Source organism: Colletotrichum spaethianum (assembly GCF_022836535.1).
Source record: "Colletotrichum spaethianum MAFF 239500 DNA, contig02, whole genome shotgun sequence".
NCBI classification, from domain to species: domain Eukaryota; kingdom Fungi; phylum Ascomycota; class Sordariomycetes; order Glomerellales; family Glomerellaceae; genus Colletotrichum; species Colletotrichum spaethianum.
Window position 1 is genome coordinate 1506087 of NW_026054772.1, and position 22170 is coordinate 1528256.

The 22170-nt window shown below is 49.4% G+C and overlaps 9 protein-coding genes across 9 annotated transcripts; 5 read left to right on the forward strand and 4 right to left on the reverse strand.

Annotated features, from left to right (window-relative positions):
- Positions 1–162: 162 nt before the first annotated feature.
- On the forward strand, positions 163–1378 carry ColSpa_01300 (major facilitator-type transporter hxnP; the record flags this gene model as incomplete). The annotated part of the gene is made up of 4 exons (XM_049267512.1): positions 163–383; positions 440–639; positions 689–993; positions 1310–1378. 4 exons carry the CDS (start codon positions 163–165, stop codon positions 1376–1378), a joined length of 795 nt encoding a protein of 264 aa, XP_049123469.1.
- A 345-nt stretch (positions 1379–1723) lies between these two features.
- ColSpa_01301 (zinc-type alcohol dehydrogenase-like protein) lies at positions 1724–2843 on the reverse strand (the record flags this gene model as incomplete). Its single annotated transcript, XM_049267513.1, has 2 exons — positions 1724–2632; positions 2682–2843. The coding sequence occupies 2 exons, from the start codon at positions 2841–2843 to the stop codon at positions 1724–1726; spliced, it is 1071 nt and encodes a 356-aa protein (XP_049123470.1).
- A 703-nt stretch (positions 2844–3546) lies between these two features.
- On the reverse strand, positions 3547–5067 carry ColSpa_01302 (cytochrome P450 monooxygenase yanH; the record flags this gene model as incomplete). The annotated part of the gene is made up of 1 exon (XM_049267514.1): positions 3547–5067. The coding sequence occupies one exon, from the start codon at positions 5065–5067 to the stop codon at positions 3547–3549; it is 1521 nt and encodes a 506-aa protein (XP_049123471.1).
- Positions 5068–5604: 537 nt separating this feature from the next.
- On the reverse strand, positions 5605–6395 carry ColSpa_01303 (putative NADP-dependent mannitol dehydrogenase; the record flags this gene model as incomplete). The annotated part of the gene is made up of 2 exons (XM_049267515.1): positions 5605–6312; positions 6387–6395. 2 exons carry the CDS (start codon positions 6393–6395, stop codon positions 5605–5607), a joined length of 717 nt encoding a protein of 238 aa, XP_049123472.1.
- A 1036-nt stretch (positions 6396–7431) lies between these two features.
- Positions 7432–8718, forward strand: ColSpa_01304 (peptidoglycan deacetylase; the record flags this gene model as incomplete). Its single annotated transcript, XM_049267516.1, has 6 exons — positions 7432–7457; positions 7524–7603; positions 7683–8241; positions 8303–8355; positions 8412–8539; positions 8593–8718. The coding sequence occupies 6 exons, from the start codon at positions 7432–7434 to the stop codon at positions 8716–8718; spliced, it is 972 nt and encodes a 323-aa protein (XP_049123473.1).
- Positions 8719–12110: 3392 nt separating this feature from the next.
- ColSpa_01305 (phenol hydroxylase) lies at positions 12111–14222 on the forward strand (the record flags this gene model as incomplete). Its single annotated transcript, XM_049267517.1, has 3 exons — positions 12111–12250; positions 12313–13793; positions 13927–14222. 3 exons carry the CDS (start codon positions 12111–12113, stop codon positions 14220–14222), a joined length of 1917 nt encoding a protein of 638 aa, XP_049123474.1.
- Positions 14223–15302: 1080 nt separating this feature from the next.
- ColSpa_01306 (major facilitator-type transporter hxnZ) lies at positions 15303–17147 on the forward strand (the record flags this gene model as incomplete). Its single annotated transcript, XM_049267518.1, has 4 exons — positions 15303–15508; positions 15574–16083; positions 16147–16856; positions 16915–17147. The coding sequence occupies 4 exons, from the start codon at positions 15303–15305 to the stop codon at positions 17145–17147; spliced, it is 1659 nt and encodes a 552-aa protein (XP_049123475.1).
- A 1147-nt stretch (positions 17148–18294) lies between these two features.
- Positions 18295–19696, forward strand: ColSpa_01307 (flavin oxidoreductase hxnT; the record flags this gene model as incomplete). The annotated part of the gene is made up of 4 exons (XM_049267519.1): positions 18295–18402; positions 18464–18959; positions 18982–19256; positions 19277–19696. 4 exons carry the CDS (start codon positions 18295–18297, stop codon positions 19694–19696), a joined length of 1299 nt encoding a protein of 432 aa, XP_049123476.1.
- Positions 19697–20248: 552 nt separating this feature from the next.
- On the reverse strand, positions 20249–21735 carry ColSpa_01308 (FAD-dependent monooxygenase OpS4; the record flags this gene model as incomplete). The annotated part of the gene is made up of 2 exons (XM_049267520.1): positions 20249–21601; positions 21664–21735. The coding sequence occupies 2 exons, from the start codon at positions 21733–21735 to the stop codon at positions 20249–20251; spliced, it is 1425 nt and encodes a 474-aa protein (XP_049123477.1).
- Positions 21736–22170: the final 435 nt, after the last annotated feature.

Genomic DNA, 22170 nt, shown 5'->3' on the forward strand with positions numbered 1-22170 from the left:
AGTAAATGAACACTTTGGTTCAATAATCGAAGGCCATTATGCTGACATGAGCAGTGTATTTCTTCAACGCAGTTGATAGGGTAAGTGTCATGTAGCAGTTGAGTGAGGCCAGTTTGCTAACTTTGCGGCTAGAGCAACCTTGGAAACGCCGAAACAGATGGTATGAGTGAGGACTTGGGATTTGTCGGAGAACAATACTCACTGCTTATCTTACTTTTTTACATACCAAATGGTCTTTGTGACCTGCCCCTAAACCTCTTGACCAAGCGTTATTCGGGCCGCATTGTATTGCCGGGACTGATGGTAGGGTGGGGAGCCATGGCACTCTTGCAAGCAGCCTGTAAGAACTTTGGAGGCATGCTGGCTATTCGACTAATTCTTGGGTAAGTAATGTCTTCATACATAACTTAAAATGATATTAACACACTATTTCCAACAGAGCTTTCGAAGCCGGTTTCTTCGCCGGAGCGGTTTTCTACCTGACCTTGTTTTATACACGAGGAGAACTTGGCTTTCGCATTGCTTTGTTCTTCGGTAGTGCGTTGTTAGCTAGCGCATTTTCTGGTCTCATATCTTTCGGAGTATTTCGAATCCAAGACCCTCATGTCCATGGGTGGATGTGGCTTTTTATCATCGAAGGTATGGATGTGATCAAATACACTTATGAATAGGAACTAACAAAACATAGGTGCTCTCACAGTCATCTTTGGTATTGTGGCCTTCTGGTGGCTGCCTGCAAATGCGCAAACTGCATGGTTTCTGACCCAAGCAGAGCGGGAGGTTGCTTCTCTTCGGTCCCTCAGGGATGGCACTCGTGACGTTGAGGAAGAGTTCAGCTTCAAAAAATGTTTCCAGACTTGGAAAGACTGGAAGTTCCCGATATGGTGCATCATCAGTCTCACCTATCCTGTGGCATTCGCCACAACGGCGAACTTTCTACCTCTCGTTATTGGTCGATTAGGCTACAACAAGGTTACGACGAACCTACTTACGGTTCCACCAAACGTTGCTGGCTTTTTGGTTCTACTCGCTGTTACCTATAGCTCCGACAGGAACAGAGAGCGAACCTTTCACATTGTCGCCAGCTTGACAACTAGCCTCGTAGGTCTCGTTGTTCTGGCTGCTATCGACGCTCGAGCCCACATTGCGATTGCATACTTCGCGACCTTCCTACTCACTGCCGGCGCTTATATTCCAAGTTGTCTTGTTCACAGTTGGCACAATAACAATAACTTGAGCGAAAACTCACGGGCCGCGACGACTGGTCTGCTTGTGGGTCTTGGAAATCTAGGTGGTATTCTCTCGGCAGGGACGTTTCGAACAACTTATGCCCCACGATATGCTCCAACACTTATCGCAACAGCTGGTTGCAATGTAACTTGCATAGTCTTTACCCTTTGGCTTGGAATCTGGATGAGAAGAGAAAACAACAGAAAAAACAAGGAACAGGGTGTTTCTCTGAGAGCGGAGGATGTCGAGACGCGGGATCTGAGTGAGGGCGAGAAAGACCAGAGATGGAGATACTTCGTTTAGTGTTCCTGATAGAGTTAACGATGCTCAAAGAAATTGGTATGATACTGAGGTAGATTCGGGGGTCAATAGCGTAGAGACATGTTCATAGGAAAGCCAGTAGAGCAGAACCTTAAAAAAAGGATACAGGCCGCGAGTTTATATACACAAAGTATATGACTTGTTCTATAAGCCTTGACCATTGACTCATGGCTCAATGGTCTATCTTGATGACAACTTTAGAGAAATGCTTCTTCGCTTTCAGTCGAGCGTACGCATCCTTAGCCTGAGCGAGCTCAAACGCTACGTCGTCAACAACTGGCTTTACGCCTTTGTCTTCCACGAAACGAATCATTTCTCGGAATTGATTCCTGCTGCCCAAGAGTACACCTCTGACAATGCACGGGCGCCCAAGGGCAGCCAACATTGGTACAGGCTTAGCTTGTCCACCTACAATGCCCGCTGCCACAACAACGCCGTCGGTTCTAACTGCTGAGATTGATTGGGCTAAAGAGTCATCTCCGGCAATATCGACAACAATGTCGAACCCGCTCTGGTTCGGAGTAACACTTCTAGCTTTCATGCCCCAATCATAAGGGTTCTCACGGTAACTGACGGTGTACATAGCACCGAGATCTTCCAATCGTTTGGCCTTTTCTCCAGATGAGGTTGTGGCAACAACAGTCGCACCAGATGCAACAGCCAGTTGCAGTGCGGCGATACTCACACCGCCTGTTCCTTGGATGAGAACCCAAGTACCGGGACCCGGCTCCCTGCCTTTGAGACCAAACAGCGAGTTCCAAGCTGTGAGTCCACTGCATGTCAATGTCGCAGCTTCCGACCAGCTCAAAGACTTGGGAGCAAGAACAAGTGCAGTCTCTGGGAAAACGCCTTCTGATCGCAATGTTCCATCAACAACCTGACCGAGACCATCTGCGATATCGGAATAGGCGGGTAATTCTTCGTCTCCAGATCTTTCGGCCAATTTTGGTGCGAGATGGGTGATGACATGGTCACCTGGCTTGAAATTCGACACAGACGCCCCGACTTCCTTCACGATTCCTGCACCGTCAGAGCCGGGTACAACGTTGGGCCGAATTGGGCCTGCTCGGGCTGCTGATCCCTACAAAGGATGTTAGCTCCTTAGACAATCCATACTTTGGTGAGCTAACCTCAGCGTCTGCAATTGCAAGTTCACGATAGTTCAAACTGGCGGCGTGTAGTTCCACCAAAACTTCGTTTTGGCCAAGCAGGCTCGACTTCGGGACGTTCACCTCATACTTGAGGCATTTATCAAAGCCACTTTGGCCATTCAATGTCCATCGTCGAGTCATATTGAATGAATATGTCTGATAATAGAATGGAGCGCGACTATTGACGTGAGACGCGGAGAGACCTGTCAAGTTGTCCTGATTTGGGAACTTTCAGTGATATGAGTGGCCTCTGTCATGTTTATCAAGTAGTTATCGCGAGTTCGCCCCTGCGAAAGCTTCGCTCACAACAGTCGTTTCAGCGTTTGTAAGCAATCTAGGCCAAGGTGTGAGTTTGACCCAGTATTGTGGAGAGTTGCTCCGCTTCGGCGTCACTCTTGTACCCGATGGCCCTTGCAGCGCAGGCCAAATCATGACGTCCTGTTCTCAGTGACGTGGGCCAAAGGATTCCAGCGGAAGATTCGAGTCAAGGAGCTACCGAGTGACAATAGCATCACGCCGCTTCATCAATTGCTGCTAATAATCTGTTCTACCGATGTGACTTTCACCCTGTCAGTTTTGCTCAGCAATTGCTGAGCAAAAGCATATAAGCTGAAGATGTTCTGAAGTATTTTTCACGTTAGTTTAGTTTTCACTTTGATTTTGGAAGTTTTTTTGCGGTAGTTCTACTAAAGGCCCTCGGAGAGTATTAGTTTTGAGGGTAGCACCTTGTTTTTGTCACCTCCTGGCATGAATGCAAACGTTCGCCTTGCTTTAAGAGACATCGCCGCGTAAAAATCTGAGCATCAGTCTTAGTAACCATGCCAGTATCATAGTAAGGCCACAATTATTCCTTTTGTCCCCAAGTCAACTCGATTGTGTGGCCCCGGACCTTTGAGTTAAACCACTCGTCAATAACAATGCCTTCCTCCATACGTCCCGTTGGTCGAGCGCCATCGAGGGCCCCAGAAACAGCCAACTCTCTAACTGCCCAGAACAGCTCACTAGACGCAAGATTTCGAGCAATGCATTGCCTTGGGCCTAGGCCAAAGGGAATGTAGTCGCGCAGCATTTCTTCAGTCGGCTCGAGCCATCGCTCTGGTTTGAATAATCTTGAATCAGGAAAGACATGCTCGTTGAAGTGTAGGCTAAATGGTGCACATCCGATGGAGGTACCGCCGGGGAATTTGAAGGCCGTGATGTTAGCCGATGGCATCTTAGTTGTGAACAGAAATCCGTTTGGTGGCACAAGACGAGGCAGCCTTGTTGGATTTGCCATCGACATTCGCAGTCCCTCGCGGATCACGCCTCGGAGATATGGGAGAGTCTGCGGATCAGCCTGCATGGCTGACGATGTCGCAAGCTCGACTTTAAGCTTCTGATACACCTCTGGGGACTTTGCCAAATGCCAGCATATCGTGCCGAAGTTCATGCCTGTGCTGTCAGTGCCAGCGAAAATGAGATCCATACACTGTACAGCGACCTCTTCCTTGCTTATGCCAATTCTTAGCAACCGAGCCTGATATGTCTGATCTTTCTCAGGATCGGCATCAGCAACAACTTGGCGACAAAAGTTCGTGACAAGATCCATTGACTGATCGACCTCTCGATCAGGGTACAGCTTTGGTAGAGCCCACTCCAGTCCGTGGAAGATCCAGTTTGGCAACAGAAAGAAACGGCCAACTGCAACAAAAGTGTCGACAAACTCGCTCGCAGAGAGTTTTTTGGATGCTTTGCTGGTTTTGGACGCCTCAAGTTCAACGATGCCTCCATAAGACCTGCCGAGTAGATACTCGGTAACGGCATCAAGGGCCAGACATCTGCCCATATTGAGCACGTTGACCGGCTTTCCCGAGGAAGCCTCTTCCTTGATATGGGTAACAAGTCTCTTGACACAGGACTGAAGCACTGCATCGCCCTCTTTGCGGAGCGAAGCTGGACTGAACATGCTAACAACTGCTTTTGCGCGAATGGATCTATGCGCTGGACTCAGAGCAGAAAATATTGTTGGATGCCCGTCAAAGTCAAAGTTCCTGTAGCAGGGGGCTTTCAAAAAACCGCCCTTCTCCGAGTAGATAGGGGCAAGAGCTGCACCGTCGCTAATATCGACATCATTTGGGGCTATTCGAACGACCGGGCCGTAAATTGTATGCAAAAGCTCGATTGAAGTGGTCTCGTCACCAGCATACGAGTGATACCATAGCCAGAGCGGAGCGGCAGTTGCTCTCCACGGCCCGGGGACCCCGCTTAAAGGATGGAAGAAAACGTTGAAGACGAAGTAGACACAAAGAATTGCCAACGGGGCAATGAGAAACAAGAACACGGCCTCATTTGCCACTGTGGCCCAAACAATGGCGAAAACAGCCATTTCGGTGGTGTTGTGTACAACTCGGGTTGCTTAGCGTTGAGCAGAGTGTCTTGAACCTAAATGAGGGGAAAACTTCAGTACATTCAAGGATGCATCAGGGTGACTCAAAAATATTGGTCGGCGTCATAAAACTGCATTAAAAAGGCAAGTACACGTGACTTGGTCAAAACTGACTCACCCCAGCGCTTACGTTGCATTGCTGGCAAAGAGCCAGCAAAAATGGTGCATAAGCCGGATTTCTTACGCAGCTATTGCCAAATACAGAGCCTTTGTGTCACGTTTAGTCGCACCTTTCTGTTGTTGTGAAAACAACCCATCTAACAAATGTTCACAAACCAAGAGGGTTTTCATGTGTGTAGCCTCGAAAGACAGCACCTAGGCATAACACCATACGGAAAAGTACGAGTGCAATTGCTATGTTTATATATGTTATAGCTACCATTTGGTGACACCTCCATCAACTAGAATATCACTTCCCTGGCAATATCTGTGAAATTCCAATCAGTTCGGTCAACAAGGCTTTTGTAACAAAACAACTTACCTGCTAGCATCACTGGCTAGAAAGACACATGCACCTTTGATATCATCTGGCTCCGCAACACGACCGTTCATGATTTCATCCTTCCAGCTCTCCAGAAGATGGGGGAAAGGCGCGGTCATCTCGGTTCTCACATAGCCGGGCGAGATCGAGTTGACTCGGATGCCGTATTTGTTCAGTTCGGCAGCGATAGGTGCCACCATAGCTCTAACGGCCCCTTTTGTGCCGCAGTAGGCAGTAGAGCGCTGTGAACGAATGGCGATATGAGAGGCTATGCTCGCGACGAAAATAATGCTGCCGCATTTGGTGCCGTTGGAGATCATAGCCTTCGCAGCAAGCTTGGCAGAGAAATATAATCCCTTACAGTTAACACCATAAAGTCTGTCAAAATCTGCCTCTTCAGTGTCAAGAAATTCCACGTTCTTGTTCACACCAGCACAAGCGACGAAAATATCAAGCTTGCCATCGAAGTCAGCCGCAACAGATGCGAACCCGTTCTCCAAGCTTGAAAGCGACGTCACATCAACAGAGTATGCCTTTGCTCGAATGCCGTTCGCTGTAGAGAGCTGCTCAAAGGTGGTGGGCTCTGGTTCGATCAAGTCGAAGATGGCAACATCGGCTCCCGCTTCAGCGAGACCTTGGGCAAAGGCAAACCCACAACCCCTGCCACCACCAGTGACAACGGCGACGCGGCCCTGCAGAGAAAACTGAAGTCGTTAGTGTTCATGGCACCAAAACCTCGCAGCAGATCAATCAAAGAGACTGTGACTTTGCAACATACTTTTGACATCGTAAATATTGATCTTGTGTGCGTATCTTACGTGATTGAGAATTGCCAAGCACAACAGGTATTGAATACAGATATGATACACTGGAACAATAGGGGGTGCCCTCTGTGGTACACAGCGTAACTCAAGCTAAAGTGGAAACACAATGCTTTCAAGGAAGATAAAATGCAAAATTGAATAGCTTCGGCAAAAAGGCGACAAGCGAATACCGATGTTTGGTTCTTCCTATTTCGTTCTTGTGGAAACTGCCACTAAAAGCCAAGCTAGTATCGATCGGAAAGAGTATGAAAATGTTTCAATGACACGATCCATGCTGGCATAGATGCACTATGAAAGCCTTCCCCATTCCCTTACCAGGTCTCGGCTGTTCGGAGACACAACAAATACAATCCACCCAGTAGTTCACGCACCAAGCGCTGTATTCTAGATTGTTGGGTTTCATTCGTGACCACCAGATTTAACGCTATTTGGCGATCCTTCTGGCAAGAGTGGCTTGTAGTTCCACAAGTATAGCGTTGCAGGGGATCAATGTGAGTAGTTGTTTGAGCTGGCCATCCGATGCATTAACAACCCCATCCCCGTAGCCCAATTAACGATCAACGTAAAAGGAGAGAGAAGATCTTGACCAGTCCTTATCTCGATTTGAGTGGATATTTGGATGTGGATGTGCTTCGAAAGTGGGATTACATTGATCCAAGAATGGGAGTGGGGGCTCAGCCTCCCCCATCAATGGATGCTGCAGTAGGGGTATAAGCGCAGCCAACCGGTGCCAGTGCACCAAAGGTTGCGATAAGACATGGATACTTGGGAAACCTGGAAAACCTCCCCCATTCTTGTGGAGTGGATTCAAGGAGCTTGAAGTCAACTGCCAACAAAGTACCAAACCTCTAGCTTAACAACTTCACAGTATCTTGGGACCGGGCCGGATTTGCACCATTAAAAAAGGTCACAGTTTCAATGAACAACAGAACTTGCATAGCCTTGAGTCTCTCACATCATAAGTTTTCAGTGATTCACAAAATTAAAGTTTCCGCTACAATGGGAAAGAAGAAGGTTCTTGTCTGGTATGGAGCTACCTTTGAGACACACTGCTCCAATACAGACAACCTCTAACATGCCTCCTATTGCAGCTATGGCGTTGATATCGATGCCGTCGCTGGTTGGCTCGGCTCTTACGGTGGCGAGGATAGTACCAGTGACATCAGTCGAGGTAAGTCCAGTCCCATTTCCGGGGTCCATAATCCTTGGCGCTATTAAGCTGGACTGGCTGACAAGTGACTGAACCCCAGGTATCTGGGCTGGGACTATCGGTACGCGTCGAGTTCTAAAGCTTTTTGAAAAGTACAACATCAAAGCGTCTTGGTTCATCCCCGGTCATTCGCTGGAAACGTTCCCAGAGGAGTGTGCCATGGTGCGTGATGCAGGTCACGAAATCGGTCTGCATGGCTACAGCCACGAGAACCCCGTCGACATGACATTTGAGCAGCAACGTGATGTTCTGGATAAGACATGGAAGATGCTCACGGAGTTCTGTGGCGGTAAGCCCCCCAAGGGCAGTGTTGCGCCTTGGTGGGAGACTAGTGAAGAAGGAACTGAGCTGCTCCTGAGCTATGGTATCGAGTACGATCACTCAATGTCGCATCATGACTGCCAAGCGTACTGGTTGAGAACAGGGGACAGTTGGACCAAGATTGACTACACCCAAAAAGCCGACACATGGATGAAGCCCTTAGTGAAGGGAAAGGATACCGGCCTCGTTGAGATACCAGGCTCTTGGTATATCGACGATCTTCCTCCAATGATGTTTATGAAGAATTCGGCCAATTCTCACGGCTGGGTGAACCCAAGGTTGGTGGTTGGTGTTGATGTTGAGGTGGAGGTACCCACGACTGACAACCGCGACTTGCAGGGATGTTGAAGACATTTGGCGGGACCATTTCGACTACTTTTACAGGGAGTATGGTAAGTAAAACGGAAAAGAAGCAAGGGTTGGTTGCCTGTTCTAACATTGGAGACAGACGAGTTCATTTTCCCCATGACCATCCACCCGGATGTTTCGGGCCGGCCCCACGTTCTCCTGATGCATGAGCGCATCATTGAGCACATTAATAAACACGAAGGCGTCGAGTGGGTGACGATGGGAGAGGTAAGCTTTTATTCCATCTCTCGTACTTAGGTATAGTCCTAACCTGGTGAAAGATGAGTGACTATTTCAAGTCTAAGAACCCGGCTCCAGAAGGAGGTTTGATGCCTGCCAGCCGTGAAGAAGTCATGAAAAAGTACGAAGATTGGAAGAAGACACAATCGCCGACAGTTGATAAGTAATGGGTATGAGATTTTTCATATACTGACCGCCTATCTTTGTATGTCGAAATGGCTTCATGGTTCATGTCGTATTATGTAAAGCCTCTAAAACACATTCTATTCCGCCTTATAAAGCAATCTATCACTAGCCACTCCATGGTCGTAATGCCAATTTTGAACATTTTTATCAAACTTGACCGGAGCAACCATGGGTATAGATCACAAGCGGTACGATATGCATTTCGGGAACCTTTCTTTCTTCTAGAAGAAAACAGTTCAATACATGTTAGTTTCACAGGTGGTGATACTCGTACGAGTGATAGCAATGGTCACGTCAAAGTAGTGATATTGCTTGTTGGTTATAGGTATGGAGATGGGCAGTCTAACTGCGTGGCCAGCGGTAAGGTGGAGTGGGATGTGCCCCTCATTGTGGCTGAGTGGCTGGCCACACCTTGTCAGGTGTGGCTGACGGGCCTATGCCTCCCATCTCTTGCTGCCTCCGATTGCCCTTGTTCCAACATTGTGAATCTCCTTTAATTCAGACGGTATTTTCGAAGCCGAGAATCAATTCAACTTCTTGCCAAAGAATCTGTCCTTTGACAACCTGTATCAATCCTTCGCAAAACATCATCTATGATCTTGCCAGCGGCAAGCACCACCTCTTCCTCGAGTCTGCGTCCAACAATCTGCAATCCCACCGGCAAACTAAGTGAAGCCATCTCCTCTCTGTGAGATTTCCACAAACTGCTGTTCCACTCGTCTTCCGTTCCCCTTGCCGTCGCAGACCAAGGCTCGTTGAGATCTTGCTGGCAGACGTGTCCTCCAGGTATGACTAGCGCGGGGTAATCGAGAAAGTTCCAGACTTTTGTGTATCCAACCCAACGACACCCGCCATGCGGCACAGCCGTGTGTGGCATAGGTGGCATGAGAATGATGTCAACCATGCGACCAGTTTTGGCTGATCGAATTGATTGCCACTTTTCGAGATATGCTTGCTGCAACTCCCATTTGCGCTTGTTCAACTGCCAATATTGATAGACAGAGATTGGTTCGTCACGGTTGATGAGTCTTTCAACGTGAGGGATGAAAGGTTCGCCTCCAGCTAACACGTCTGTTCGTATGTCCTCACCACCGTCGGCTGTGTAGTATTGGTCCTTAAAGTTGGCGGTCAGTGGACACCTGAAAGCAGAGCCTGATCCATACTCACCATTGTCCTGATACATTCTTCATGCAAGTCAGAGTTCCATTCAAGAACATCATGGCCTGCTGCCTGCAGAGCTTGCACTGCGGAAAGAAGAATTCGGGTCAAAGGTGGATGGGGGCGGACAACGTTGTCATCATGTAGAACACCAATAGTTAGAGGCCTAGATGAAGTTTCGTTGCATTTTTCTTCCCGCCATGGAATCGGTGCGCAACGTGTATCTAGCTCCCAGGGCTTAGCGTTGACCAAGTTCTTTATCGTAAGATGAATGGTGTCGAATGTGCGTGACATTGGACCAACCGCCGATGGAACATGTTCCTGGCCCTCTGTGGAAACTGGGACGCCTCTGTAGGGCAAACGTGCGCTCTGCAAGGGTAATCAGCTTTCATGTATTCGGCACATCCTCCCTTAGCAATATGCAGCTTATTATTGCAAGAGGATTGGCTTACACTAGGTTTGAATCCATATAGCCCCATCATGTGTGATGGAATGCGGATACTTCCTCCGATGTCCGTCCCCCATCCTAACACAGACGCCTGACAAGCAAGAAGTGCTGCTTCACCACCAGTCGAACCACCAGGAGTGTACTTATCACTCAAAGGATTGGTTGTGAGACCCCATAAAGGATTCTCTGTTTCGCACCACTGTCAGAATGAGAATGCAAAGAATGTTAGCTGGTTTCCAATATCAAAACCACGAGTTACTTGACTAGAGGTGATGCAGTTTGACTGACCATGATACTCTGTGGCAAGTTTGATTTGGCAATTATGACGGCACCCAAAGATCGCAGCATTTTAACCACAACAGCGTCATCTCCTGCCGGCTTGAAAGATCTGCCAACATAACCAAGAGTTGAATCAAACCCTTGAACGTTGAATTGATCTTTGAGTGTGACTGGAACGCCATGCAAGGGGCCAATAGGTTTCCCAAATTTAGCCATGTAGGCATCCAATTCTCTCGCGCGCTGCAATGCATCTTCGAACAGTATCTCCGTCAGACTGTACATTGAAAGACAAACTGAGCCTTAGTAAACCGGTCGCCAGATGTAGCTTAGAACTTTCACATACCAGTTTGTCTAACCCCGCCAGAAGGCGTCAGTGTGTTTTCAGTACTTTAGAAGACAACAACCTACCTTTCCATGTGTCTCGGTCGCTCTGCAGGAGACGTGAGCGATATTTTCAGTAAGAAATATCAGACTTAATGAAACATAGAGCGAACCTTTGGATATACACGTTTATGACATCCTCACTTGAAATCGTGCCTTGTGACATCATCGATACAAGACCCGTGGCGTCCGCCACATTAGCGATGTCAAGAGCTTTCGAATCGCTTGACTGTTTATCTGCCTGTGCAGCAAGAGCTTCCGCCCGAACCTGTCTCTTTTTGGTCACTACATCTTGCCATCTTTGTATGGAATGCGGGGTTGTGAGTTTCGCCATGGTCGCTGTCGCGTTGCACAGAAGGCGTAAGGATGTCAAGGTTAGTGAGCAGCTGCGAATGATTTCACTTGTTCCAAGACACCGCAAGGAGATTCTTTACCTCTACTATAAAGTGATTAGCTACGCCTCCGTGGCGAGCCCGGCTGCGCGAAGAGATTCGGGACACCGAGCGGATCGACTGGTGGAACAGCCGGCCGTCAGCTCCGCCGTCATCGGACTCGGGTCGCCGAGATGTTACCGAAACTGGCTTATCAGTGGATACCCCAACAGATAATCGAATGAGTTGAACACCTTACCCCGCGGATTATTACTCCACCCTAGGATGGTTTGTGCCAGCAGGTGCTCTACCCCTCGCAAGTGGGGGACCTAAGGGAACTCGATACGACATCGGCGTGGGTTGGGGAGTGGGAGGAAATGCCCGCAATACATGGAGGTACGTCTCCGCGCATTGATGGGAATGTCAAAAATGGCACCACGCTTGCGGGACCTGTTGGCATCATCATCAGCCGGATATCGAGCCATTTTTGTGAAGTGAGTTAACGAGCTTTGCACGAGATACTGATTCAAGCATTTGGTTTTATTCTTAAGATTTATTCTTTTAGCAAGTAGCACTGGTCTTATACCGAAGCTAGGAAGCCCCGATCTGTCGGTATAAGTCGTTTCGACCACAGACCCCAATTTGGACCCTACATACTCTTACTTCTACATTGACAATCGGCAATACTGAAAGGTTTAGCTTCACTCGAGGATTTCCCTCTCACATACACAGCACAATGACGACAAGCTCAGCGGCGCCTAATGGGTCTCACAGCAATGGTGGCCATAACCTATATGGTCGGCAACAACAGAACGCACATCGAGGCAAATCTGATGTCTGCGTCGTCGGAGCCGGGCCTGCCGGCCTTATGCTCGGGTGCGTGCCCCACTATCACCGATGTTTCTGCCCCACTTCTCCGTGCTAATCCGTTGATACAGATCTTTGCTTGCAAGATTCGGTCAAAATGTTCAGATTATTGATGAAAGACCAGACCAGACAACTGTCGGTCGAGCAGACGGAATCCAGCCGAAGTCAATAGAGACGCTGCAGATGCTCCGCCTCGGTGACGAGCTCCTCCGCACAGGAGTCAAGGTGCATGACATTTGCATGTGGCAGAGCTCGAGCGAAGCTGACCTGCGTCGGCTGAGCCGGTCCATTCACTACCCTACATCTGTTGTTGATGTTTTACAGCCTTACATCCTGCTGTGTCATCAGGGTATGATGGAGGGTGTCTTCATCGACGACCTTCGCAAGAGCGGTGTTGAGATCAAGCGCAACCATAGCTTCCAGACCTACGGTGCTCTGAACGACGGCTCATTGCAAATTGACTGCCAACACGCTGAGATAGGTCCAATGAGAATAAGCTCGGAGTATCTCGTTGGTTGCGACGGTGCACGGTCTCTCGTACGCAAAAGTATTCCCGATACATACGCCCAAGGGACGCCACACACCTCGGTATGGGGTGTCTTGGATGGTGAACTGGAGACGAACTTTCCTGATATCTGGAGCAAGACGGTAGTGTTCTCGGAACAACATGGGTCCATCCTTATCATCCCTAGAGAACGCAACATGACCCGTTTCTATATCGAGATGAAGTCTTCGACATCGTCAAAAGACTTGGGCGAGCAGTACGTAATGGAACAAGCGAAACTGATCCTCGCGCCGTACAGCGTCAAATGGCGCTCTGTAGAATGGTTCGGCAACTACCAAGTCGCTCAGCGTGTGGCCGCACGCTTCTCAGACCCGAACCAGCGTGCTTTCATCGCTGGAGACGCCAGTCACACCCACAGTCCAAAGGCCGCTCAAGGCATGAACACAAGCATCCACGACTCTTGGAACTTAGGATGGAAGTTGAACTTGGCCTTGCGCGGATTTGCGAAGAATGACATTTTGTTGGGCACGTATGAGCAGGAGCGCAAGAAAATTGCACACGACCTCATCAACTTCGACTTCGAACACGCCAACGAAATTGCTGGCGGCGATGCTAAACGCTTAGCTGAGAATTTCAAAACGAACACACGCTTTATCTCGGGCGTGGGTGTTGAATATGGCGAGAATGAGCTTAACCGAAGATGCGCAGAGACCGTGAAAGGTCACGCTAAGCCTGGCTGCAATCTCCCACCTGCAAAGCTCACTCGGTATATCGACGCTTGTCCGGTAGATGCCCAGCTAGACATTCCTATTTTGGGTCAGTTCCGCGTGTACGCAGCTTCAAACGATATCTTGAGCGCTGCAGGAGCTTCGTTCCTAAGCTGCTTCAGTGATGGCGTAACATCGGCATCTTCCCTGGTGTCGCGGCTGTCAACGGCAGCGGCTCAGTCCTACGAGATGAAGCCCCGAGCCGAACGAGCCGATAACGTTCATGAGCGTCCTGAAAGATATACTTCAGTCAGCCAACTTTGCACATTTGCCCTCATCAGTAAGTCGTTCTTCTTCGTTGTCTCCCTCGGTTCTCCACGTCGGAGGAAGCCCCGAGCCCGGTTACTAGCCAATGAGCGCCTGCCAATTGACCACGCTGCTGCGCGCCTGTTACTGACTCAGCTTTCACACAGCATCTACAAATAAAGATGACTTCGAGATTGCGTCTCTGCCACATTTGTTTTCTCAGAGTGGTTGGACGGTCTACCTGGACGATGTGGCGTCCCTTGACACACAGGGCCGATCGTGTACGGACAAGTGGCTAGGTGGTCTAGGACCCGATGAGGCTGCAGTGATCATCGTTCGACCAGACGGCTACGTAGGATCAATTGGCCGCTGGAGCGCCACAGATCGTGGCGTCGGTGAGCTTGCGGCAAAGTGGCTGGATGACTACTTTGGTGGCTTCTTACAAATAGCGGACGGTTATTAGATTGCGCTTGCCGCGGTCCAAGGCAGTACATAGCGGTGTAGACAAAGTGACAGGCAGGAAATGGGACATGCAGCACAAGCGGCACAATTTGCGCGATTCGAGTCAATCTGTCCCAGCCGTCCAGAGTATGGGAAATTGATGTGACGTACGTATCCTCGATATCAACACAATGAAAAGCTACCCAGTTTCCATAGGCAAAAGCGCAGAACAACCATGTAGCCGAGTTAACAAACATGGATAATATGCGCCTATCTCTTCTCGCTTACCCGGTACACGATGTGGTAAGAAATTCAGGGTCACTTTTCTTACGTATAGCACCCAAAATTGACCTGCAGAGATTTTGCAGATATTTTAATATGGGGTTTTTAGAATTGCGTGGCCCCCCGGAATGCAGCCAACCCGCATCTATGAAATCATCATAGCACGCCATGCAGGCGGAGAGTTTAAACTATTTCCTTGTTTTCTGAACTCTAAAAACGGCTTGACGCGGCGCGTGGTCCGGTTGATTGGAGAGACCATGTCAGACACCCTAGCAGGAATGGAGTCAACGTCAAGTTTGGAACAAGCCGTGCATGCCAAAGTGGGGGTGGGGACCCGTAATCTCTAGGATTCATCCTAGGGGATTGGGGCGATACACCGTCGGTGACAGGTAGGGAAGATAGACCCTATCGATATCCATACATGCAGGCGAGTGATAGCCCACGATAGCCCATATCCATCTCCATATCTCTTCATGTGAGGCTGAGGTAAAGATCGCCCCAGCGGAATAGGACCCTTGATTTGTCCTTCACCCCAGAAAACCCCTGGCATAACGGGTCTGTCGCTATGTCAGCTATGGAGCGACTGTTCGACGTGTTGGCCGGTTCCTCGACCTCTAGCTCCAATTCTTTGGACCCTTATGTAAGGTAAACAGCTCGTCCAGTGGTGTACCTGGCTTCAATAAAGTTGAGGGAGTTGGCGCCCTGCGAGGCTTATGTTACCGAAAACCAGTACCCAGGCTTCTCGTCTTTCTTTTCTGAGAGCAGGACCTAATCATTCACCTGTCTTCTTGCGATTTTTGCGAACCGAACCGTGTTCAGGATGTCTGCTCCAAGCGAGAAGAGTGTCAGTAAGGGCGCGACGGAGACCGGCTTGAGGCAGACACCCTCCGGCTCCGTCCAGCACGGCGAAGCGGACTCTGTCGCCGACTCAGCCCTCCGTGACTTCTACACGGGTGCTGTGAATGAGAACTACCGTATGAAGTCGGAGCTCATCGCGAAACACCTTGGAGAAATTGGTATGGGAAAGTAAGTTGGAGCGCACGAGCAATTGTTTGTTTCTGGCGACTGTGACTAACGGATATTCGCACCAGATTCCAATGGATTCTGTTTGTCGTCAATGGCTTCGGCTGGATTGTCGACAACTTTTGGTCTCAGGGCATCACAGCCATCCGACCCCCGATCGGCAATGAGTTTACGGATATTGCGCGCCTCAGCTTCAGCTCAGTAGCCTATTATGTCGGTCTGATAGTCGGTGCCTCCTTCTGGGGTACGACTGCCGATCTCATCGGTCGCAAGCCGGCATTTAATGCGACTATCCTTTATGGTGGTATCTTCGCATGTGCTGTGGCTGGTGTTCAGAACTTCACTGGCTTCTGCATTCTCTGGGCGATCATTGGCACAGCAGCCGGAGGCAACGTTCCCGTTGACAGCGTCGTGTTTCTGGAGTTCGTCCCCCAAACACATCAATGGCTGCTCGTCAGCCTGTCAGCATGGTGGAACTTGGGTCAGGTTATTGTGTCTCTCCTGGCTTGGGTGTTCTTGGCAAACTTTGCGTGTCCATCAACGGACGCTCCTTGTCGCATGCAAGACAACATGGGGTGGTAAGTTTATTTGCAAAACTTGCATCGTTTGATCGAAACATCTTCTTAACATTGACCTGGTAGGCGTTATCTCATGATCACCCTCGGCGGTATTGCCATTGCCTTTGGCTTGATCCGTATTGTGGCTTTCAAGATCCCCGAGTCGCCCAAGTTCCTCATTTCAAAGGGCCGCGATGCCGAGGCCGTAGAGGCTGTCAACTATATTGCTCGATACAACGGTCGCCCCGAAACTCTTACTCTCGACATGCTTCAAGCCATTGACAGACACTGCAATGGAGTTGCGTCTTCAGACGATGGCGTGAGCAGCATTGCCGCGCCACTGGATGCGGATGTAGCCCCACGAGGGTCTAAACTGTCGCACATGGAAATTCTGAGAGAGAGCTTCAGAGACTACAACGCCGACAATTACAAGAAGTTGTTCGCTGGCAGGAAGATGGCGCAACATACCTTCGTCACTTTTCTCATTTGGCTCACTGTGGGCGTGGCGTACCCGCTCTACTTCGCTTTTATTCCATCGTATTTGGAGACTAAGTCGTCGTACTCCACAAACACGTCTCTGGATCACACCTACATGATCTACTGTATTGTTTCATCAGCTGGAGTGATTGGTCCGATAGCTGCCGGCTTTTGCGTTGAAACACGCTTTGGTCGTCGGTGGATGATGGCGGCCTCGGCTGTAATGACCGGAGCCTTTTTGTTTGCCTATACAGCGGTTGGCACTGAAGCTGCGGACATTGGTTTCCAGTGTGCAACCGCAATCCTTGGAAACTTTGGTAAGTTGACGTTCCAAACATGGTCGGGCAGGACATATTGCTGACAAGCACTTGATAGAATATGCGGTGATGTACGCATTCACACCCGAGTCCTTCCCCGGTCCCGTTCGTGGAACAGGGACGGGAATTGCAGCTACACTCCTTCGTCTCGGCGGTCTTGTGGCATCGTTTGTGTCAACATATGCCGGGTATACTGTTGTGCCGATATACGCCAGTGCGGCATTATGGATATTGGTGAGCGGTTTCTGCTTCGGACTGCCTTATGAGACACACGGGCATGCTTCTATTTAGCGATTCAGTTTTAAGAGCGAAAGGCTTCATGGTCATCAGCACCAACTATTACATGAACGTGACTTTGTCCCCTTGCGGAGAAGATACCACACTAAATTCCAATTCTTCATTTCCCAAACCATGACTAGCATTGATTATGGGCTTAGCTCCTTCCGCACTCTCACTCTTTGGGAAACCACCACTCCACCTTGTGGTAGCTGTATGATCAAACAGCAATGTCACTATTGCATCGCAACGTGGCAATACTAAATACCACTAAAGGCCGAAGGACGTGGCTTGATTAAATGAAACACAAGATTGGGACAGTTTCCCCAAACTATCACAACTCGCTGTATGCATCAGGGGTAAGTTCTCAACACATCCCAGCATGCGGACGCTTTTCCTATGTACCTAACTTTAGGATAGCCGTTGCAAACCAGATACACACACTGCTAAGCCATCATTGCAGAATACAATGAACATCATGTAGTACCGAGATGCATCACACTCACTTTTTCACTATACACAGTGAGAAAATGACTGAGGTAAGGACTTTCCTAATCCAACCATCGATAGCCAACATTGCTCAGTATTTGGTGCCTGTTATCTCCAACCTGGCTCATATAATTAGGAGTATTGCCCCACGAATTAAGTCTCCACGCCGATGTCCGAACTTGTGGGGACGGATTCGCAGTGTCCCGCATTCCCGAGCTCCCCGTACCTGGCCTAGCTTATCGTTTGCCGGATGTAACACGCAAGGGGAGTAGAAATCGCCCGTTACCTGGAGCGGGTTGATTGATCACTGCTGGTGTGTCACCGACAGGTCAGATACAAACTACTTGATCTGTGAGTGACCCCCACCCCCAAGATAGGCATCCTGCCACCCCAGCATCGGAGGTGACTCCACTCCCACTTCTGGAAATGGGGGTTTGGTGCGCTTGCAGCCACCGATCAACATGGCGATCTCGACCGACTACGAAAGTGCATTCAATTGTGGATGGATTTGTGGCTTCGCACGATGGCTCAAGCCTCAGACAGCCTGCTCATAACCTGGCACTTTCAACGGTGTTAGATGGTTATTAGTATACAACTACTTCGAATAACTTTGGTGCAGACAAGATCCGATAACTAACCCCTATCAATCTTTGCTTTCCAATAACGAGCCATCATGCCTAAAGCTACTACCCCTCCTCCTGCCTTCGCGGCTCTTAAGGACACAGCTTTGTTTACGCCATTGAAGCTGGGTGGTCTCAGTCTCAAACATCGCATTGTGCAAGTAAGTTCTTTCTTATGAGAACCGATCTTTACATTGAAAAGAGTATACTGAGTCGATGTAGGCGCCCACCACTCGTATGAGAAGCGAGTTTGAGTCTCGTGGTGTCCACGTTCCTGGTGATCGCGTTGCGAAGTATTATGGCCAGCGAGCCAGCGCCGGCGGTCTTCAGATTGCTGAGGCTACAGATATATGCCTCGATGCTAGCGCATACCCTGGTGTCGCAGGTGTCTTCACCGAGTCCCAGTTGAAGGGCTGGCGCAAGGTGACGGATGCCGTCCACTCCAAGGGTGGCTTCATCTTCGTCCAACTCTGGCACACTGGTAGGGCCTCATCATCTGGCATGAGGGGTGGTAATACCCCAATTTCATCAGGCAGTCAGCCTATGGATGGGAAGTACCTAGACGGCACTGAGTGCAAAGATGGCCCTCCCAGACCTATGACTGTCGATGAGATCCACGACCTGACGGCGGAGTGGGCTGCTGCCTCAAAACGCGCGGTCGAAGTCGCTGGATTTGACGGTGTTGAGATTCATGGTATTAAGCCGCCGACGAGTAACAGTTTGCCCGGCATCGCTAATAGCTAAACTAGGAGCGAACGGCTACCTCCTTGAGCAATTCCTTCACGACAATATCAACAACCGTACCGATGAGTACGGAGGCTCAATTGAAAATCGCTCAAGGTTCCTCTTTGAGGTTTTGTCGGCTGTCAGCGCCGCCATTGGGCCAGAGAAAGTCGGTCTTCGTCTCTCCCCGTACAACTATTTCCAGGGTACGCGGGACAGTGACCCTAACAAGCACTGGTCTCACATTTCCCGGAAAATCGCTGAGTTGCCAGAAGCGCAGCGGCCCGTATATGTACACATGTAAGCTCTTAGCACGTCCGTGTCCTTGAGGATCTTGCTAATATGGGCCTGCCCGCTCTTAGGATCGAGCCTCGTTTTGATGAAGTTCTCGACGAGAAGCAGAAGCTTGCCTCTTTGTCCGGATCAAAGTCAGAGACCAACAACTTGACTCAGTTCAGAGACATCTTGAAACCGGCGGGTATCCACTTCTTCGCTGCTGGTAGTTTCGACCGTGACAATGCGGTGTCTAAGATGAAGAGCGGCGAAGCGGATGCCGTGGTGTTTGGCCGATACTTCATCGCCAACCCTGACTTAGTTGAGCGATTGAGGAATGGCTGGCCGCTAAACCCCTATGATCGTGCGACGTTTTATGGAGCAGAACCTCCTGAGAAGGGATATAACGATTATGAGTTTTACAAAGTGGATAACTCGGAGGTTACGGCAAGTGCCTAAAGACAGGAGTTTGTACCTAGACAGTAGAAATAAGAGGTTAGCATGAGATAGAAGCCTCTCACATGTTCCAAAGACTTATCGTGCTGTTTGAATATCCAACGATTGATGCCATGCCCCAAAGAAAACTCGTTGTCAAACATCAATTTGCTCGCATAGTATGTAGATAGAAGCGTTTTAAGCATTGAGTTACTGCAATACAGTAGCTTCTAAGTGTATAAAGCCCTATCGAAAGTGCAAAGGCAAGATAAGTTACGGCCGAAATGGAACAACAGCTGCTCAACAAAGTAGTTAAGGCCAAAGACTAAAAGATCCAATCGGAGTTCTGCTTTGAAATAACAATTCTCAGCTTTCTTCATAGATTGCATTTTATTGTTTGTCTAGGAACAACAACAAGTACTACATAACTAGTTCGATGACCAATGCCGCCGGAAGTGCGTTCCCTGAGAACTCGTAATTACAGAGTATTGCGAAAAATGTTCTATTTCACTCCGAACATTATATCACATATCATGAGATGTGAACAGATAGCAATGGTGTTATTCAAACAAGGGCCTATAGACTCGCACGAGGAGTTTGGTGACTGTAAGCTGAGGTTGGTGATGGCCATTTCGACTCGATGTCCTTCCACATATCATACGTCAACAGCCACCTTCCTACGCCATGATATCTCCAAGGGAATGGGTCTTCCCCGGTTTCCTGCGAGTCAGGCAAAATAGGAGAGTCTTCACTCAACCACTTCTCATCCATTTCTGCAAAGTTCTTAAACTTTTCATCCCGCTCAACCTGTTCCTGACCGTCGTGAAGGTGATACATCCATTGGTTGTAGGTGCCACGGCGAACAACTCTCTCCGTTCTCTCTCTTCGACAATCTTCGTAGATCTTCAGGGCCTTCTGCTTTGATGACGGCGACTTGTCGGTGAGTCGAGCAAGACACAAGCCAAGGACCCCACCGTCCTCGAGCGCCATTCCTGCCCCACTGGCAAGATACGGCAGAGTCGCGTGCACAGCGTCTCCAAGCATGGTGAAAGCGCCAGAGGAGTGCGACCAAGTCGGTTCAAGACCAGGCCGAATGCAGAGGCGCCATTTGAGGACCTCGTCACACATCTTCAACATCTTGCCAATTCTTGGGTCCCATCCCTCAAAGTGACCCCGCATCTCTTCGATGTTACCTTGCAAGGTGTTCCCGCCGTCTACCGGTATGTCGTCTGGTACCAGTAGAACCATGTTGAACAGCTTGCCGCCCTTGAGCACGTAATTAACGGCGTGCTTGTCTGGACCGACCCAGTAGTTAACTTGAGGGTTCTCCACAAAGTGTCGAAGCTCCGGGTCTTTCAACATGTCGGAAGTATTAAGAAGAAGTCGATAGGCAAGGTCTCCCGTCAGTTGGGGAGGATCTGGCTTGCAAAGAAACTCTTCCCTCAGTTTCGAGTTAATACCGTCCGCTCCTACAACAAGATCTGCAGACATGCTGCGCCCATCGACGAGGAAGACCGTTGCTGTTGCCTTGTCTGGAGAAACTGTAAACGTGTCGACTTTGGCGTTGGTTTCGAGTTTCGCGCCAAGCTCAACTGCCCGCTCAAGGAGGCACCGATGTAGATCAGAGCGATGAAAGTCCCAGAAGGGGAAGTCCCCGGCGGCCGCTGCGTAGGCGTGATAGTCCATATCGGACAAAAAGTTGCCCTTCCAGCCGATGAAGTTGCATTTTTGGGGCTTGGTAGCGTACTTTTCAAGCTTCTTCTCCAGACCCCAGGAGAAGAGGACTCGTGCAGCGTTGGGGAGAACTTGAATGCCGGCGCCAACTTCCCCGATATTGGAGGCAGCTTCTAAGACTGTCACATCGTGTCCGGCAAGAAGTGTTGAGATGGCCGCACCAAGTCCGCCTAATCCCGCTCCAACAATGATTACCTATTATGCAGAATAGGGGTCAGTTCGTTTGTGACTGTATGCTCGGAACTTCATTTGCTTACATGCAGCTTGCTGCTTGCATCTCGCAGTGTCTTCTCCTGGATTATATAACTCCTGGAGTTTCGCGTCGACATAATGTTCAACTTTGTTTCTCTTGAAAGATGCCGAGGTGATGAAGTTGGTTCTACGATTAGACAGTCAGGTCGTCGCTTGGAGGTAAGTAAAGTACAAGAATGTGATTCGCAATGGAAGCCGTGATTTAACCCAAAAATGATATCAATTCTTACTCCGCACGGGTGGGCGTGGGATACGGCTTGTATACGAAACTCCCCTCAGTGAAACGCCGAAAGCTGTCAAGTGCATCCATCTCTTACTCCAAAAGCATAAAACGAAAGAGTGGCACCGTCGAATCATCACTTTCAATTATTGATTGATGCGTGGGCTGTGTAAGAAGGCTCGGCTTCACCCTTTCGCGCGACGTTCCGAAGGCAATGCGCATCATCTTCCCCTCCCCGGCTATGCATGTCCGAGTTGTGCAATCGTCTGCCGGTAAACATGATATGTCCATC